This window comes from Urocitellus parryii, chromosome 15 (assembly GCF_045843805.1).
Source record: "Urocitellus parryii isolate mUroPar1 chromosome 15, mUroPar1.hap1, whole genome shotgun sequence".
NCBI lineage: Eukaryota > Metazoa > Chordata > Mammalia > Rodentia > Sciuridae > Urocitellus > Urocitellus parryii.
The window spans coordinates 7,851,390-7,870,048 of NC_135545.1; the positions used below are offsets into that span (position 1 = coordinate 7,851,390).

The following is an 18,659-nucleotide window of genomic DNA, read 5'->3' on the forward strand; positions in this document are numbered from 1 at the left end:
GCGCATGCGCGTCACACAAACGAACTGGCGGGGAAGTTTATGGGTTGCGCACGCGCAGTTGAGATCAGGAGGAGGGAAAAATGGGTTCTTTTAAATGACCCGGGATTTGCGCATGCGTTTTACTGCGCTCTGAAGCGGACCCCCGGGGACTAGGGCTCCTCCTTGCACATGCGCAGGAGATTCAATGACAGTCGAACGTTGATTTAAGGTGAGGGAAGGCCGGGGGTTGCATGGCCGGGGGAGGGCGGCCCTGCACCCCCTGCGTAGCCTTTCCGAGCATTTCCTGTGTTCTTAAGATGCATCTTGCCATCTAGACCCGCAGAAACCAGTTGTACCACTATAGGGTCTCTGGGCCTTCAAAACACCCTTGACCCTAAGACCTCTGACCCCGGTCTAGGAGTCACACCAGCTGAGCAGTGTGGGAGGGGACGGGCAAGAGGGGTCTCGAAGTGGGCAGATGCGTTCTGCGCTCAGGCTGGGGTAGGGACGTTCCCTGGAGGGCGGGAAATGGAGGAAGAAGGCGTTTCCTACAGGTGTCATTTGACCCCAGCTCATTTCCCTCTGTTTAGGCTCCAGGGAAAAGGTCTGGTCATGTTGCATGTGACCCGAGGGGTCTGGGGGTCCACGGTCCGAGTATGGCCCCTGTTGCCCGCACTCCTCGGGACTCCCCGGGCCCTGTCGTCCCTGGCGGACAAGATGGGGGTGTACCGCAAGATGTGGAACCCCACGGAGCCCCGCGATTGGGCCCAGCAGTACCGCGAGCGCTTCATTCCGTTCTCCAAAGAGCAGTTGCTCCGCCTTCTAATACAGGTACCGCCCGTCCCGGGTCCAAGAGCTTGGGGACTACGATTCCCGGCAGGCCTCGCGGCTGTGGGGGCCCTGCACGCCATGAGGGCCGGCCCTGTTGACTCCTGGGAATTGTGGTTCCGGGTCTCGTTAGAGTCCCAAGTGGGTTGTGTAGGGGCCAGAACTCTTCAGATGCAGGTGGAGCATAGATTCTGGACTTGGGCTGTCTTCTGGGCTTAACAGGCATTCTCTTAAAGGAGCATGGGTTTCTCTCTGTAAAATGGGCATAATAATTATTCTCTCAATATTATTTATACTATCTAATAAAAATTGTATCTACAAATTCACAAAGCTATAAGCATAATTATTATTTTTTTTGGGGGGTGGTACTAAGGATTGAACTCAGGGCTCTCGACCACTGAGTCACATCCCCAGCTCTATTTTGTATTTTATTTAGAGACAGGGTCTCCCTGAATTGCTTAGCACCTTGCTTTTGCTGAGGCTGGCTTTGAACTCTTGATCCTCCTTCCTCAGCCTCCCGAGCCACTAGGATTATAGGCATTCACCATCACACCAGGCTTATAATCATAATTATTATCACACTATTTGAATTCTGACTCTGTGGCACAATGCTAAGAATTTTTCATATATTTAATTATAAGAGATCACCCCCATTTTATAGATGAAGTATGCAGAAGGAAGAGAAGGAAAATGACTCAACCAAGGCCACAAATATAGTGGCCCAGATTTTTTTTTTTGGGGGGGGTATCAGGATGAACCCAGGGTGCTTAACCACTTAGCCACATCCCCCAACCCTTTTTAATATTTTATTTAGAGACAGAATCTTGCTGAGTTGTTTAGGGTCTCGCTAGGTTGCTGAGGTTGGCTTTGAACTTATGATCCTCCTGCCTCAGTCTCCTGAACTACTGAGATTATAGGCGTGCACCATTGTGCTGGCCTTGTGGCCCAGATTTGAACCAAAATGCCTTAATTTCAGAACTGAGCCTGGATTAGGCTGGGCATTTATTTGACCTTAACAGTGAGTACCTTCTTTCTTTTATATCCTTGGATGCTTTCTTTCTTTCTTTTTTTTAAAAAAAATATGTATTTAGTTGTAGATGAACATACAGTATCTTTATTTATTTTTATGTGGTGCTGAGGATCGAACCCAGTGCCTCACACATGCGAGGCAAACACTTTACTACTGAGCTACAGCCCCAGCCCCTCCTTGGATGCTTTCTTGACCTCACCCCAGTCTTAGTACTGCTCCAGAGCTTCAGCTCTTCCACCCACCACCATCATCATACCTGTCATTATTGAGAATCAGCCCTCATTTTAACAATGATTTACTGAACACCTGCTGAATGTACAAAGTCCTTTACTAGACTACACACACACACATACACACACACGTAAATATATGGACACATAAACCTCATCAAATTCTCCCCATAGTCCTCTGAGAAAGAGGCTGTGATCCTCTGCTGCCTATGAGGGAACCGAGAGTGAAGATGTTTACCCAGGGCACTGAAAAAGGATGTATATCAAGGAAGTTCAATACTTGTGCTCTGGAGTCATACAGGCATGGATTGGGATCACTTCACACAGACATGACCTCGTTGGGGTCACATCACACAGACAAGAAAATTACTTCCACAGGGCCTCAGTTTCCCTCTGGAAAAACGGAGGTTATAATTTTACCACTCCCTGTGCTCTGGAGGATGACATTATGCCATCAGACAGCAGGTGGCACACAAGAAGCCCTGTGTGAATGTTGGTAAGTAAGTGTCAAAATGGGAGTTCCAGCCTCCCTGTCCTCAAGCCATCTGGTTTTCACTGTGTTGGGCTGCCTTGGCTTTTTGGTCCAAAAAATGGGTCAAACTCCTTCCTCAACCCCAAGTAAACAGTTTTTGAAAAGCCTAGAGTTCTGCTGGGCTGGTGGTACACTCCTGTAATCCCAGCAGCTCAGGAGGCTGAGACAAGAGGATCCCAAGTTTGAGACCAGCCTGGGCAACTTTAGCAAGTCCCGAAGAAACTTAGTGAGACCCTATCTCAAAATAAAAAAATAAAAAGGGCTGGGGATGTAGCTCAGTGGTAAAGAGCCCCTGGGTTCAATCTCCAGTACAAAAAAGAAAAAGGCCTAGAGTTCTGATTGCGTTATGGGCGACCACGGGGAAGAGGAAAGAGGCCTAAAGAGGTTTTCCTTCCCGAGGTGACAGGAATTCCACTCCAGCCCGGCAGAGAAGGTGGCTCTGAAGGAGTTCTCAGCCCACGTGGACTTCTGCACCCTGTTCCACTACCATCACATCCTGGCCAAGCTGCAGGTGAGGATGGGCCTCTCCCTCCCTGTCGTGCTATTTGCTCTGCAATTCAGCTGGTCACTGACACCTGCTTCCTCTAAGCACTGGGGATGCAGCCGTGAACTGGTCAGGTGTGGCCACTCCTTCATGGAGCTGGGGTTCCCGATGGGGAGGCAAAGAAATAAAATGAATGTAAATCTGATGCCTGGTAGGGTAAGTGCCACTAAGAACAACGTGGCCATGTGGGGTAGAGGGACGAACTGGGGGCTCTCTAGACAGGGTGCTTGGGAAAGGGCTCCCCGAGGAGGTGACAGGTAGGCTAAGACCTCAGTAAGGAGAGGGAGCAAGACTGAGGTCTCTGGGGAGGGTGCTCCAGAGAGAGGAGCCAATGCAGAGGCCCTGAGGGCGAGGAGGCCTGGAGGGAGACTGACCAGGGGACAGAGGGCATGGGACATATCGTCCTGGGCCCGCGGGCCAGTTCTCTGCTGGGACTCTGAGTGGGCTGGGAAACACACAGGGCTCGGAGCAGAGATCTGAGCTGACTTAGGTGTTGACAGGATCCCTCTGACTTTCTGTCGGGAACAACCTATTAAAGAGCCTGCTATGCTTGTCCAGGGAGAGATAATGGAAGCTCCGGAAAGAGTAATAGCAGCGGAAGTGGTGAAAAGTGGTCAGATGCTGTTGATGGTTGGAAAGCATCGGCATTTTCTGTTGGGGGGGCTGGTGAGGGAGGGAGACAAGGCAGGGCTGCCTCCGGGTCCACGACCTGAGCCTCTGGGAGGACGGAGCTGCCATTAACTGAGATGCAGAAGACTGCACTTGGGGCGGGGCAGGGGGAAAGAGAGCTCCTTTAGACTTAGGAATTTGAGCTGCCTGTGGAACAGGCAGGTAGGAAGGTGACTGGGATATATGGGCCTGGGCTGAGAAAGCTCTGGAAGGATCTAGACTGTACTAAGTGAGACCACCAAGGAATACCTGTTGTCTTAGGCTAGGCTTCTTTAAGAAAAACACCAAGAAATGGGAGCTTAAACAACAAAGATTGACTTCTCAAAGTTCCTAAGGCTGGAAGTCCAGGACGCAGGGGCCAGCAGCTTGGTGTCTAAATGAGGGCTGGTCCTAGTTCATAGACAGTGCCCTCTGCTATGACCTCACGTGGTGGAAGAGGGTGAGAGAGGTACTGATCCCACTCATGCCTTAATCAGCTCCCAGAGGCCCTCCCTCCTCACATCACCTCCGGATTAGGATTCCCACTTGTGAATCCTGGGGACACTTGACATTCAGTCCACTGCAGGTGTGTGACGGTGCACCGGGAGGACTGCCCGCCAGGGAGCCCACCCAGCCTTGGTGCCCAGGGTTTTTCTTGGTTCCGTTATGTAGGCATGGTGCCTGACCTGGGCCTCCAGCTCCTCCAGAGGTTAAACTGATGCTGAGTGGCCCAGGGCCCGGCCATAGGTCAGTGTTAGCATAGATTCTGGGGTGGCTGTGGCCTCAGGCAAACGAGACAATCTTATTGTGCAGGACCCTGCAGGGGCTTGGTGTTTCCATCGCTGGAGCTGGTCAAGGGCCAGGCCTTTGTTAGGAATGTGCAGGACACCTCAGGCCTGTGAGCCCACCCTCTTTGCGCCCTGCTACTGTGTTCCATGGCCCCCCTCCTTGCTTTGATAGTAGCATGGCCCTCTTGGCTGAGTACCCTGGGTCAGGCTCTTGACTCCTTCCTGCAGCCCCGAGAGGCAGCTGCCAGGCAGAGATGGAGGCCCTGGGAGGCCTGGAAGTGCCCACGACCACAGTTCACAGTGGGGGAAACACAGCGCGAGCCCCTGCACCCTCTCTCTTCACGAGGCACCTCTGGCCTCAGGAGGCTGTGTTGTTGTTGTTGTTTTTCTTTGTCTTGCAAAATATTTTCTTATATAAACATTGAAACCGAGAGAGGCAGACAGAATATGAATGAGTATGCCTGTATTTCGAGGCAGGGGATTGTACACACAGGTGCTGGGGGCAGGGTGGGAGGGGCCGAGGCAGGACCCGCGGGGGTGATCACTGCTGATGATCTGTCTCTCAAGGAAGCCTGGGTCTGACCAGGCAGGGAAGGAGTCGGAGCGGCCCTGGTTCAGACACTAGTTTGGTTGTTCAGTAGTGATGCCAGTGACCTTGGCAGGTGACCTTCTTTCCCTTATTCATTCATTCATTGATTTCACTTGATGAATATTTATTGAGCTCCTACAGTGTCCTCTGAATGGTTCCAGGTCCCAGGGCACAGCAGTCAGCAGGACAAATGTGTGTGTTTGCCTCATGGGGACTCTCATGCCAGAGAGGCAGAGAGAAGCCCCACACCTCCGAAGGTGCTAAGGACTAAGGATCAGGGTCGCCAGATGAAGCACAGGACAGCCAGTTCATTCATTTCCAAGGGCGGCTGTGTCACATGTCTGTAAAGGAGGTGGCTTTAAAACAACAGACATTTAATCCCTGTTCAGGAGACCACAAGTCCGAGGTCAGGGGTGGCAGAGTTGGGTCCCCTACGGGCCCCACGGGAGGAACACGGAGGAATGTCTCATGCCCGTCTCTAGCCTGCCGCAGTGGTATCAGTCACAGTGTCCCTTGGCTTGTGGATCCTCCTTCCAGCCCCTCTCTCCAGCATCACATGCCTTTCTCTGTCTCTTATGAGGGCATTCAGTCTCCAACCCAGTGTGATCTTATCCTGAACTTCAACTTCTATTTCTATGAAAAGACCCTTTTTCCAAATGAGGTTATATTTTGAGATTCTGAGGGGGTGTGAATTTTTTTCCCTGTACTGGGGAGTGAACCCAGGGGTACTCTACCACAAAGGTATACCCCCAGCCCTTTTAAAAAAAAAAATTTTGTTTTGAGTCAGAATCTAACTAAGTTGCCCAGGCTGGTCTTGAACTTGCCATCCTCCTGTCTCAGCCTCTGGAGTTCAGTGGGGATTGCAGGCATGAGCCACTGCACTTAGTTGGGGATGGGGGGAATGGGAATGATTTTAAATTCATTTTTTTTCCTTTGTGGGGAATATGAATTTTTAGGCAATACTCTTCAGCCCACTATGCTCCATTAAATTTGAATTTCAGATAAACTATAAAGAACTTTTTTAGTGTAAGTATGCCTTAGCAACATGGTCCTCAAATATTGCACAGGACGGACCTCAGAGTTCTTTCTATCTATCCATCCATCAACCAATTAATATTTTTTCCCCTAGATCTGGCAGCCAAAGTTGAGGAGAAAAAGAAAGCCATGTTTTCCAATTTTAGGAAAGGTAGTCAGAAAGGGCCTCCCTGAGGAGGTGACATTTGAGTAGTGATCTGAAGGAGGCCAAGAGGCAGCCATGAGATCTGAGGAAATAGTGAATGCAAAGGCCCTGAGGCAGGGGTGCCTTTGGTGTGTAGGGGGAAGAACAAGCAGACCCCTGAGGCTAGAGCCGAGTGAGACAAGGGGCCAGGGCTGGGGATGAGGGCACAGAAGAAGCCAGGACAGGTACTGCAGAGTGACTTGTGCGAAGGACACAGCCAGGGAGCCCTGGGAGCCCAGGGAGGGTTCTGAGCAGGGAGGGACCATGAGCCGGACGGCGCCCTCTGGCGGCTGGTGGGAGAACAGACGGAGTGAGGGCGGGACCGAGAGCCAGGCCGCAGGGTGGGGGTGCGGTGGTCCCGCAAAGGTGGCCAGGAGTTGGTGCGTCCCCAGTGAAGGGATGCGTTCAGGCTGTGCAGGCCAGGGGCACAGGGTTCTGTGCGGATGGGGAACAAAGCTGACTGTCCCATCTTGTCTCAGACCCGGGGGCTAGGAGCTTCCTGTCCTGGGTCTGTCTCAGCTGGGGTCCGGTGGGGATTGACCGATGGGCTGGACGTCCCGGGAAGGGAGCATCCCTGACGACCCCCCGGCCCTGGGCCTTGGCGCTGGGAAGGGTGGAGTTGGCATCTCCTGAGACCGGCAGATGGCGAGAGGCGCAGGTTTGGGGTCCCAGCTGAGCCTTGGTGTGAGACTGGGGTTGGGAGGTGCCCTGCAGGAGGCACGGGGAGGCCTGCTGGTGTCTGCAGGGGCTTGTTGGGGCGGCCCTCAGGCGAGGTGTCAGAAACCTGGAGTCCAGCAGGGGACAGTGTCGAGGTCCCCAGGTCCCCAGGTCCCCAAGGGAAGGCTCCAGGATAGAAAGGGCAGCAGCAGCCCCCACCAGCCCTCACCAGGACCCAGGTGAGTCTCTCATTCTGGGTGAGGCCTGGTGCCAGGGGCTGGGCTTCACTGAGGAGCCATGCCAGGCCTGCCCCTTCCCACGGAGAGCTGCCCACGGGTGGTGGGACAGTTGTGAATGGACAGGGATGATGGGCGCAGCGGGGCAGGGCCGAGGGCAGGGTTCTGTGTGGCCGAGGACAGGTGGCCTTGGGTCTGTTCTTGGGTCCGAGAGCAGAATGGAGCCAGCCGGCCCTTTCTTTAGCGCGGAGCTTGCTCTTCAGTCTGAGGCTGCCAGCGTCCTGTGGCTCTTACATTTAAAATACTTATGATGAAATGAATTTTAGACATTGCATTCGCAGTTGCTTTCATCGTGTTTCAGGGTTTAGCGGCCACCCGTGGCCAGCGGTGACTCATGGGACAGCACAGATCTAGACTGTTCAGGAGATCCTACTGGGCAGCGCTGCTCTGGGCTCCTTATTGTCATCCTAAGGGTGACTATGTCCATGGTGTCCGTGACAGTACTCCTTAGACCTGGCTGCTTTTGCCCGGCCAGGATCCTCAGCCTGGGGCTGGGGGCTTTCTGAGAGTTGCGGGTGGAGCTGCCTACAACAGAGGAGGTGAGATCGGCAGTAAAGAGAAGGAGGCCCGAGGGGACAGAGTCTCCCAGCAGGGGCCTGTGCAGGGCGCCTGAGATGGAGGAGCGACAGCCCGAATGGCTGGTGCCCAGCCACCAGGGGGTCTGCAGTGCTAGTGCCTGTGGGCCTTGCTGAGCGGCCGTGGTCCCTGAGGGCAGCAGGAGGCCCTGAAGGGCTTAGTAAGTGGGTTTACTTCCTGGCTGTATGACCTTGAGTGCTTCTTGGCCTCTCTGTGCCTCAGTTTCAACGTCTGTAAATGAGGATGACAATGGTGCTGCTCTCCTACTGTAGGAATGCACCATCAGCCCTTCCAAGTGTCCTGGCATCAGACTGTGCGCTTTTCATCTATTGTTGTGGTTGTTTGCCAAGCTCTCCCTGGCAGCTGTGTGGAGAGCGGGTCAGCAGTGGGCGCCCCTGGGATTTTGAGGACACCACCAAGAGGGCATTGGCTGCATGGGGACAGGAGGAAGCGGTGGTGATGTGGCGGGCAGGCTGGTGGGGAGGAGGGAGCTGCTCAAGTGCTGACCTGCTCTGGAGCAGGATTTATGGGCGAGGGCAGGAGCCGTCACGGGCCTGCGTGGCCAGGTTCCTGGCTAGAAGCCCTGGGTGACTGCGGCTCCCCCAGGAGAGCCTGGCTGCCGAGCCTGATGAGTGCAGAGTTCTTTCCCCGCCAGCTCTGAGGTCCTCTGTCTCAGTCTGCAGCTCAGCCCCAGAACTGGAATTTCTCAAGGTCACAGCGTGTCTGAGAAGGTGGCCCAAGGGACCCACTGTCAGCCTGGGAAGCGGGAGCCAGGCGCTAGACTCCTGGGCTCAGCCAGCACATCCAGCCCGGCCCTTCACTCAGATGAGCACCTGTCCCCTGGCCTTCCGCCTCTGCCCTGGCTCCCTGGCTGCCTAGGCCTGGCTCTCTGCCACCAGCCTCTGGGCAGCCACTCTGCCCACTTGGAGGACCTGCCCCTCTTTCCTTCCAACCAGGTTGCTCCTGAAGGCTCCTGTCCTGGGGGACACGCTGGGGCTGAGTGTGGGCTGGCTCTGTGAGAGGCACTTTCCCTCTACAGGGGCTTGGTGCAGCCTGGGACCAGTCGTGTGTCCTCCCGAGGCCCATCTCTCCACCAGCCTAGCAGGCTGGGCAGCTGGAAATGCACTTTCTTCATCTGTTCAATGGTTTTGGGGGGCAGGGGGCGTAGGTACCTAAGATAAGGTGGACAAGGCCAATTGGGGAGGGGTCTGCCAAGTCACGGGAAGTTGTTAGGGTGGGGGTGGGAGAGCTGCGGACGACCCAGTGTGTCCTGTGGAGACCAAGAGTCAAGCAGGGCCAGCAGCAGCCCCAGGTCGTGGCTGAGGTGAAAGACAAGCTGTCTGTGGGGAGGAAGGGGGGACACAGGGCCGGGGGTCAGCAAGTGGACTGGTAAAGGGGGCACGTTGGGGTGAGGAGAGGGGAATCGGGTGCCCAAGGTCTCTGAATGAGCATCTGCACTGAAACCCGGAGGAGGCATCTGGCCAGGTCCTCTCTGGGCCAGGTTAGGTTGGACACCGCTGGGAAAGTCAGGGGGTGCTCAACACAGGGCTCTGGCCTTGGGGCACAGGCCTAGGGTGTCTGGGGAGTGGATGTGGCCGAGGGAATCTGGATGCCCGTTTTTCTGGGAGGCTGGGGATGGTGGGGTGATTTGGTGGTGGGCTCTGTGTGTCGGGTTTGGTGACTGTGACCTCCGTAAAGAAGTACCGCGTAGGGAGTTGGTGTTGGTGCAGCAGCTCAGCGGCTGGCTCAGAGGAGGCAGAGGGCCAGAGGTTGGGGTCTCTGCACCACGGAGATGACGCTGAGCACAGCTTCCTGCCATCCTGTGGCTCTGCCCCCTAGGCCTCAAGGGCCAGGTGGCAGGGCAGTCAGGGCCCTCACGGGGGTCTCCACGGGAGGCAGCGCAAGTGAAGCTGAGGGCTCCTGGGCCCGGGGCTCTACGTGGCCTGTCCCTGTCGCCTGGGGATTGGCCCTGGATGGTGCCCGTGGAGGAAGATGTGTCCTGGGGTGCGGGCGTGGTGGTGCGTGGGCAGGACGAGCTCCCCTGGCCAGCCCGTGGCTGTCTCTAGAGTTGGCCAGTTCTGGGAGGCCCGTTCCCCCGGAAAGGTCTTTTGAGGTCTTGAAATGTCAGAATGTGCAGAAAACGGAGACCTGCTCCTCCTGCACTGGGCAGACTGGGTCCAGCCGGGTCCTAAGCCAGCAGACGGGCAGGGGTGGAGACCAGGGAGCAGGTGCCGCTTCTGCTCGGGGACCCTGGGTGGAACTTGAGTTTCCTGGCCATCTGCTTCGTGGCCTCCACCTGGGCGCCCTCGCTCACAGCAGAGCCGGGCAGTGGGAGCCCGTGGTGGAGAAGAGGCCAAGCTGGGGTGGGCGGGTCGTGGCCTGCGGTGGCGTTTCAAGGAGGTGGACGGCAGGCCATGTAGGGTACTCCTGAAGAGAGCATGGACGCGGGGCACCCAGCCCCGGGGACCCCAGGGCACAGCACTGCACCTCCTGCTGTGTGTCCTGACTCAGTGCCCTTAAATGTCTTCACATCCTAAGTGTCCCCACGGTCCCTCGTGCCGTGACCCAGGCCATGTTTTCCTCTGACTCTCTCCTAGGCCTTATACGACCCCATCAACCCCGACAGGGAGACCCTCGACCAGCCGTCACTCACGGACCCCCAGCGGCTGTCCAACGAGCAGGAGGTGCTGCGAGCCCTGGAGCCCCTGCTGGCCCAGGCCAACTTCTCCGCGCTCTCGGAGGACGCCCTGGCCTACGCGCTGGTGGTCCACCACCCTCAGGATGAGGTCCAGGTACTGTCTTCCAGAGGACCGACCCCTGGAGCCCGGGGCAGGGGCTGCTGGGGGCTGTGCTCCTGAACACAGGGCCCATGCCGCACGCTTGGCGACAGGCCAAGGTCTCTTCAGTGCCACCTGTGAGGAAAGTCTCCTGACCCAGGGCTGGTGGGCTGGGTGGCAGAGCGCTTCCTGGCACGCAGGAGGCTGGGATCCATCCCGGCCCTGGGAAGAGAAGAGAAGAGAACAGGAGTGGGAGGGGGGATCCTCTCAGGCCGGATCCTGCCGCCACCTTCAATAAAAGTATAAAAATACACAATACAAGGTGCTCGTCCTTACGGTCAGTGACATTGTAACAGACACTAAAATCTTCCCAAATTCCACATTTTCATGACTTCTAAAATGAACATCTTCCAGAGTCATGTTTTGTCACCTCTGAAACTGGAATGTGGCTCAGGCAGTGGTGAGACGTGGCCTGATTGTAGCGCATTTTATTTTGTGTTTGCTTCACAAAACAATGGCATATCTTAAAATCAGTGGCACCTTCAGCTGGATGTGGTGGCACCCGCCTGTGATCCCAGCAACTGGCTCTGGCGGGAGGGCCACAAGTTCCAGGCCAGCCTGGGCGGCTTAGTGAAGCCCTGTCTCAAAATGAAAAATAAAAAGGGCTGGGGATGCAGCTCAGTGGTTAAGTGCCTCTGGGTTCAATCTCCAGTACCAAAAAACTAAAAAAATATCAGCGGCATCTTAATTCCAGGAAAGACTGTGGTAAAGATGGCTGCTGTGTGCAGGGTGCCATCTTGGATGATGTACTGGTGTGCAGTGCACAACCTGAACAACCACACGTGGCCCAGACACTGACTGATGAGTGGTGACAGGGAGAGCATTTCTTGGGGGGGGGGATCTAGTTCTGGTCCCCCTCCCTCCATCCCCAGCCTGTGTGCAGCTGCCTCTGCTTCCTTCATCCCCTTTGGCAGGTGACAATAAATTTGGATCAGTACATCTACATGCAGTTCTGGGCCCTGGGCCAGCGAATTGGGCAGATGCCTCGATTGTCCAGTGTGGGCTCCAAGTGGGGCTTCTTCACCAAGTTGCCCCCTGCAGAGAGGTGAGGGGGCCCTTGTTCCCCAGCTGGAGCCAGAGGGAACAAGGTTAGAGCGAGAGGGGACTGACAGGTCAGTGTCTGGGATTCGGTGTCTGGGGCCTGGGGGGGAAGGCGAGAAAGGGGCCGACGTGACTCGGCCAGATGTCGCCTGTTCTTCCCACGGGAGAGCCAGTTACAGCAGTCCGCCCAGAGGAGGAGACAGGGTAGGACCAGTTCTTCCCATTTTCCGGGGAGGGAGGGAGATTGAGGTTCCCGGGAGGGCCACATTCTGAAGAGGGAGGCGCAGGTCCTGGCCAGGGAGGCCTTGGCCGGCCGCGCCCCTGACCCGCCGTCCCTCTGGCTGTCCGTCAGGAGGTACTTCAAGCGGGTGGTGCTGGCGGCGCGGACCAAGCGGGGCCACCTGGTGCTGAAGAGCTTCAAGGACACGCCGCTGGAGGGCCTGGAGCAGCTGCTGCCCGAGCTCAAGGTGCGCACGCCCACGCTGCAGCGAGCGCTGCTCAACCTCACACTGCTGGTCTCGGGCGTGGTCTTCTTCGTCAACGTGGGCATGGTGGTGCTCTCGGACCTCAAGATGGCCACCTCCCTGCTGTTCCTGCTCTTTGCCATCTTCATGGGCCTGCGGGCCTCCAAGGTATGTGGTGGCCGCTTCCCGGGCTCTCGCAGCCGGCCAGCGTGCTTCGCAGGCCTCCCTCCCGGCCTGCTCCACACGCCTTGGGCAGTTGCCCTAATGGGAATCACGGGGGACCTGCCTGTCAGGGATGTTGGGAGGGTTCAATGAGTAAGTCCGGGAAAGGCCCTGGGCTGGCACCTGCCCGGGATAGTGAGATGCCCTCCAGGCTCTCCACCCCTCCTGGAGCACTGCTGTAAAGAAGCTCTGTGTGGATCTGGTGGAGGGCGTGCGTTTTGGACCCAGACTGCCTGACTTTGAATCTGACTCTACCATCTGTACCTGTGTGATCTTGAGCACATTGCTTAACCTCTCTGTTTCAACTGTCACATCTGCAGAGTGGGGATGATAATAGGATCTAACTAATAGGTTGGAGTGGGGATTAAGTGAATAAATATGCATATAGGGCTGAGAACAGAGCCGGGCACACAGTACAGGAAGTTCCATGTGAGAGTTAGCTATTAAGATGATGATTATTATTACTGATTGGACTATTTGTTCCATGAGTTTTTACCCTGGCTGAGTATCATTATCACTGGGAGAGATGGTTTACAAATGCAGCCTTCTGGGCTCTGGCCCAAATGAACTGAATTGGAAACTCTGGGACTAGGGCCTAGGAAATTGTATTTTAATAAGCTCCCTTCCAGATTCTGCTTCATGTGAGTGCAGGACAGCCTCATACAGTTGCTCAGGTAGTTCACCATCTAAGGGTTTGTGGCTGGAGGGGCCAGTGAAGACTGACACCCCAGCAGCTGGTCTGCTTGCTGAGCTGTGTGTCTCAGTTGGCCTGAAGGACTGTCTTACTGATTCTCCCCGCAGTTGGCACTGGCTCCAGGGAGTAGAGATGGGTGTGAGGTGTCCCTTGTCCCTGATCATTCACTTGCTGGCTCACTAGTTTTCAAGCTGTCTTCAGCCATCCTGATGAGCTCTCAGGGAGGCTGGTCATAAATCCCACGGAGAATACCACGCTGTCCTGGCCCAGAGGCTGCTGGCCGCCTGGACCTACAGGAGGGCTGGGAGGGAGAGCTCAGGGGCCAGTTTAAAACTCAGTCTCTGGTTAATTTAGGCACTGTTAAGCCCTCCCCCTCCCAGTCACCTGCTTTCCACAACTGGGGCCTTCGTCCCCTCCTGCTGCTCCTGGACCCCTGTCCCCTCCTCAGGCCTCTTTTCCAGGCCTCTCCCGTCCCCTGGATGCACCAGGTGCACAGCAGATGCCCTGTCAGAATCCCCTGTCCCTCCCCTCCAGGGGGCGCCTCTGCTCCTCCAGTGTTCACAGCCACTTCTCCACAGCCCCAGCTGGGTTTTTGAGTCGGTCTGGGGCAGCTGGCTCCAGGCAGCCCTCCCCACAGGGCCCCTTACACTGGGCACCGTGGCAGGCTGAGCACTGCATCTCCTGATGCCTCTACTCGGGTTTTCCATCTGTGGATGGGCCTCTGCCCTGCAACTTCCTGCCCTCTTCCCGCCTCCGCTCAGCCCAGGGGACCCAGAGCTGGCCTTGCCCTTTCCCCAACACCAGCCTCAGCTGACTGAGCCTCACACATGCTTCTTGCTGGGCACACTGGGCATTCCTGTGGCAGTGTGCCCGCCTCTGCCCTGCTTCCTCTCCTCTGCCCTGCTTCCTCTCCTCTGCCTTTGCATATGCTGTTCCTGTAGACCCAGATTCCTTTCCCACCTCATTGCGCTGGCCAACTCCTGCTCACCCCTGCCCGAGACCCAGAGGCTGCCTGCCCTGGGAAGCCTTTGTGGGCAGCTCAGAGCAGGATGCTGCTCCTGGGGGCCTGCTGCACCCTGGCTCCCTGTGAGTCCCCGGAGCTCCTCAAAGAGCAGGCCCCTGGGCAGCCTGCGGGGGTTGAACTGCTGCCCCAGAGATGTGTGGGCCCCATCTTGCCCTGAGGGAGAGGGGCCGGGCACATGGACACTGATGGCCACCCCGGGGGAGGTGGAAGCAGGGTGCAGGAGCCCAGGATGCAGCGCCATCTGCTCTGCCCCTTGAGGAGGAGGCAGTGAGGATTCTCCAAGAACAGAGCAGGGGCAGCCTGGCCCCACTCCCCATGGGCTGCACTGGGAGGGGACAGGCAGGAAAGGAGTGGGTCCAAATCTCTAGGGAGCCATGGGAGAGCCTTGAGCAGGGGCGGGGCAGGGACAGCTCTGAACTGTGTAGGGACAGACCACAGCAGGAGACTGAGCCCAGGCAGGGGCTGGGATGCTGCCCTTGCAGGAGAGGATCAGGCCTGAGTGGGGACCGAGCAGGGGGCTGGGGCTGAAGCTGGAGAGGAGTGGGCCAGGACAGGGTTGGGGGTCTGGCCTTGGCTTAGTAGGCGGTGGGGCCTCTCCAGATGCCATTCCAGGGGAGGAGGAGCAGGTGGGTGGGGGGAGATGCTGTCAGCGTGGGTGGTGCTGTGTTGAAAGGACACAGGGGAACTTTGGGTCCATGTGTGTGCGGTGGAGTGGCAGGACCCCCTCCTTCCACGTGGGAGGAGCCAACTCCATAGGCTGGAGAGAAGAAGACACAAACCTGCCTCTTGTCCTCCACTAATGGTGATTGACCCCTTGCAGGACAGAAGCCAGGGTGCTGGGCTGGCAAGAAGTCACCGCCCCTACATAGCTGAGTCCTTGGCATAACGTGGGCCGTTGAGCCATGTTATGGGCTGTGTTCCTGCAGAAGCATGTCACCTTAGACCTCTCTAGGAGACAGGTGGCACTCTGTAGGCACCCCCACCAGGCTGTCTCATGATAGCTGATGTTTGAGTGCTCGGGTGTGGCCAGGCTCTGCCCCAGGCCTTCCATGATCCCTGGGTTGACTTCTGGGCCCTCCTGGGCATCAGTTCTCCTCGCTGCACAGACAGTGCTACCCCAGGACTGAGGTTTTAGCCAGGGGCTTGCAGCTGGCAGGGGCATGGAGGGGACAGGCATGGTGGCTGCAGCACCTAGTGGCCTCGAACTCCTTTTGTGGATGAATGGAGGAATCTGAGCACAGGTTTCCTGCGTGAGTCCAGAGGGCTGGGGCGGGCTCTCCCCTCTGCTCCTCAGGGACACGAAGCAAGGAGGTGCTAGGAGGGAGGGGATGCGAGGGACACGTGGGCTCAGGTCTGCCTCTTCTTCCCTCACTGCTCTTCACAATTTAATAGGTAAAACCTTTGTTCATTATGCAAAAATTCACACAAGGCAGAAATAGAATAGCGGGATGAACCCCCAAGTAGGCAGCACCCAACACCAAGAGCAAGTGTGATTTCATCCAGAGACCCACCACTGCGTCACTTTGGAGCAGACCCTAGACGTCTCATCTGGAAGTAAGGAAGTCTGTCAGCCACAGACGAGGACTTACTGTAATAGGCACTTCTGAGGCTGAAACTCACGAAGCTTAGAAATCCACCAGGCAGACTCATTAGCCTGGGGCCAGAGGAGCCAGCCAGTGCAGGTCTTCCTAAGGGCTGCCTGGGAGCCTCTGGGGCCGAGAGAATGTGTGTTAAAGTTCTCCTTCCCAGGCTCAGCCTTGGGGACTAGTAGGTTTTCAACACCATCCTCTACCTCCCTGTGGTGAGTCTGCTGGAGGGACAGGTGTGCAGGGCAGGGCTGGGCAGGGTGAGGCTGGTTGCCCGGCTGACCCTGCAGCTGTCCTGGGCAGATGTTCGGGCAGCGGCGCAGCGTGCAGGCCCTGGAGCTGGCGCACATGCTGTACTACCGCAGCACGTCCAACAACTCGGAGCTGCTCAGCGCCCTGGCCCTGCGTGCGCAGATCGAGCACACCAAGGAGGCGCTGCTGGCACACAGCTTCCTGGCCCGCCGGCCAGAGGGCATGTGTGGCCCACCAGAAGGTAGGCCTTTCTGTCCTGTCTAGCCAGGCCATGTCCCCGTCCCTCTGTGGCCCCCGCCCCAGGGAGACACCATCTGCTTGCCATCTACTCCCTCCAGCGCCCAGTGCTGGTAAACCTGGCAGATTTTCAAGGATACCCTGTCCTTGAGCTGACAGGACCCTGAGCCCAACCCTGACCTGTTTCTCTTGACCTCCGTCTGCATGAGGGTCCTGGACCAGTGGCCCCTCTTCTGCACTCTTTACTGTACATGAGCCCACACTGCTGCAGACTTGGTCCCCACCCTGTGTTGGCCCCAGGTGGTCCTGTCAGGACATCAGGACACCTGCACTCGTCTTTCTTGCATGAGGCCCTGGCTTCTCTCCAGATGAGGGTCGAATGGAACCTTCTGTGCCTGTTCCGCTCCCCTTCCAGTGTACCCCTAGGCCATCCCAGACCTGGGCTCCCCCTGCTGGCCCCTCCTCGCCCTTGCTGGTCCCAGTGTGACCTCACACCTGCCTCTTCCCCTGCAGAGACCTCCAGGTGGCTCCAGTTAGAGGTGGAGAAATGGCTTCTGGCCCAGTCAGGCTATGAAGTGGCCTTCAATGGATCTAGGGCCCTGGCCCACCTGCAAGCCCTGACCCCCAGTATGGGGCTGTACCCTCCCCCGGGTTTCCCCAAACTAGACCCGTTAGCTCCAGTCACTTCTGAGTCCTCCCAGGCCGCACCCAGTAGTAGCAACAACTGACTGCACCCTCCCCGCCCTGTCCTGCCTGCCACCTGGCTAGGAACCCAGACCCGCCTCCTCCATGCCAAGCTGTCAATCACGGACACTGTGTCATTCTCCAACTTCCAGTTACTGACAGGCTATTATTTTTGCTACTCTGTATACTTAAATCAGCCAACCAAGGCAGCTGCAGTTGCTAGGCAGCCCGGCTTCTCGTGAACAGCCTATCACAGCTATTTAGCTCCCTTCAGTTCCATTTCTTAGTCCCACCCCCGGAACATCCAAATGTGGTGAGGCTGAGGAGATGAGGTGTCGGCCAATCACAGCTGTTCAGCTCTGGCTTCGATGAACTCCCAGGCCCAGCTGTGGAAGCCGTGCCCTCCCGAGGCTATATATCGCTGTCTTCTTGGCCTCCCTGGGGGGAACTGCCCACCAAGTACACCTGGGCGGGGCTCCAGGCCGCAGCCAGGGACAGCCGTTTGGCCCCGCCCCCTGGCAAACAGCCAATGACAGCTGCTGGGCACCATCAGTTTTGTGCAGCCAGTTGTCTGCAGAGAACCCACCAATCAGAATTTCCAGAGGAACCTGCTCTTTGTGTCCATTGCTGCTGTGTGGTGGGCCATCTGGTCAACTGCTGACCAGGGTGTCCTGGCTGAAGGGGTTGGGAACCTGGTGCCAGGCAGAAGCTGTGGGCCTGGAAGACCACCCCCACCCCAAGCTTAGGCTCCCAACAGTCTCAGGTGCCTTCCTCACCTGGGTCCTTCACCCTTTCTATAGAAACTACCTCTGCCTGGATTTCCCCACCGCCAGTGCCCAGTGCAATATTTATTATCTGTCAGTTTCTCTCCTGTCTCCCAGAGGAATAAATCATGTTTAATACATCTGGCTGAGTAGGGTGGCTTCAGAGTTGGGAACGAGGGGTGGTATTAGAATCCTGGAAAGGATGGACTCTGGGTCTTGGAGGGATACTAGTGCGTGCAGATGGTTCCTGGACAGAGGAAGCTGTAGTTGTAGAGATTTGATTTGTGGGTGTCAGAAGAGGATCTTAGAAAGACCGGTTCCTGGGGAGAAGCCATGGTTTGCGTCTGGGTCTCATGAACAGGGAGATAGGGTGGTCAAGTGCAGTTGTGCAGATTGTTCCCACAGCCAGGAGAAAGGTGGCTGTGGAGTCCAGTCCATGACAGTGTCCGACTGTGGGACCAGGTCAGCCAGAAGGAGGGGTGTGCCCTCTGATATTTACTAAGATGTTAACAACTAGGTAGTCTTTGGGGAAAGGGGGGAAAGAGGAAGGGTTGGGTCCTAGAGAGGAGAGGGAGGCTGGTTTCTAACAGGGAAAACGAAAAACCCCTCCCAGAGGGAGCGTTAGAGAGAGAGTTAAAAAAGGATCCACAGGGCGCTGGGTTGTGGCTCAGTGGTAGAGTGCTTGCCCAGCATGCGCCAGGCACTGGGTTCCATCTCCAGCACGACAAAACCCAAAAACCAAAAACAAACAAAAAACTAAATAAAGGTATTGTGACCATCTACAACTTAAAAAATAAATAAATAACATTTAAAAATTCAACAGTTTAGAAGGAGCGTGGTGGGCCCCAGAGAGTGAGCACCCAGACGTAAGCTTGAGCCAGCAGAGAGGACAGTGGCTCCAGGCTTGTGATTCCTGACAGGATTTGCTGGGGACTCAG

General features: G+C 56.5%; 1 protein-coding gene across 1 annotated transcript; it reads left to right on the forward strand.

Moving 5' to 3' along the window:
- Nucleotides 1–81: 81 nt before the first annotated feature.
- Nucleotides 82–17,861, forward strand: Tmem143 (transmembrane protein 143). Its single transcript, XM_026406352.2, has 8 exons — nt 82–208; nt 570–810; nt 3,006–3,110; nt 10,514–10,708; nt 11,668–11,798; nt 12,147–12,426; nt 16,088–16,277; nt 16,787–17,861. The coding sequence occupies exons 2-8, from the start codon at nt 592–594 to the stop codon at nt 16,999–17,001; spliced, it is 1,335 nt and encodes a 444-aa protein (XP_026262137.1). The 5' UTR covers nt 82–208; nt 570–591; the 3' UTR covers nt 17,002–17,861.
- The last annotated feature ends 798 nt before the right edge of the window (nt 17,862–18,659 follow it).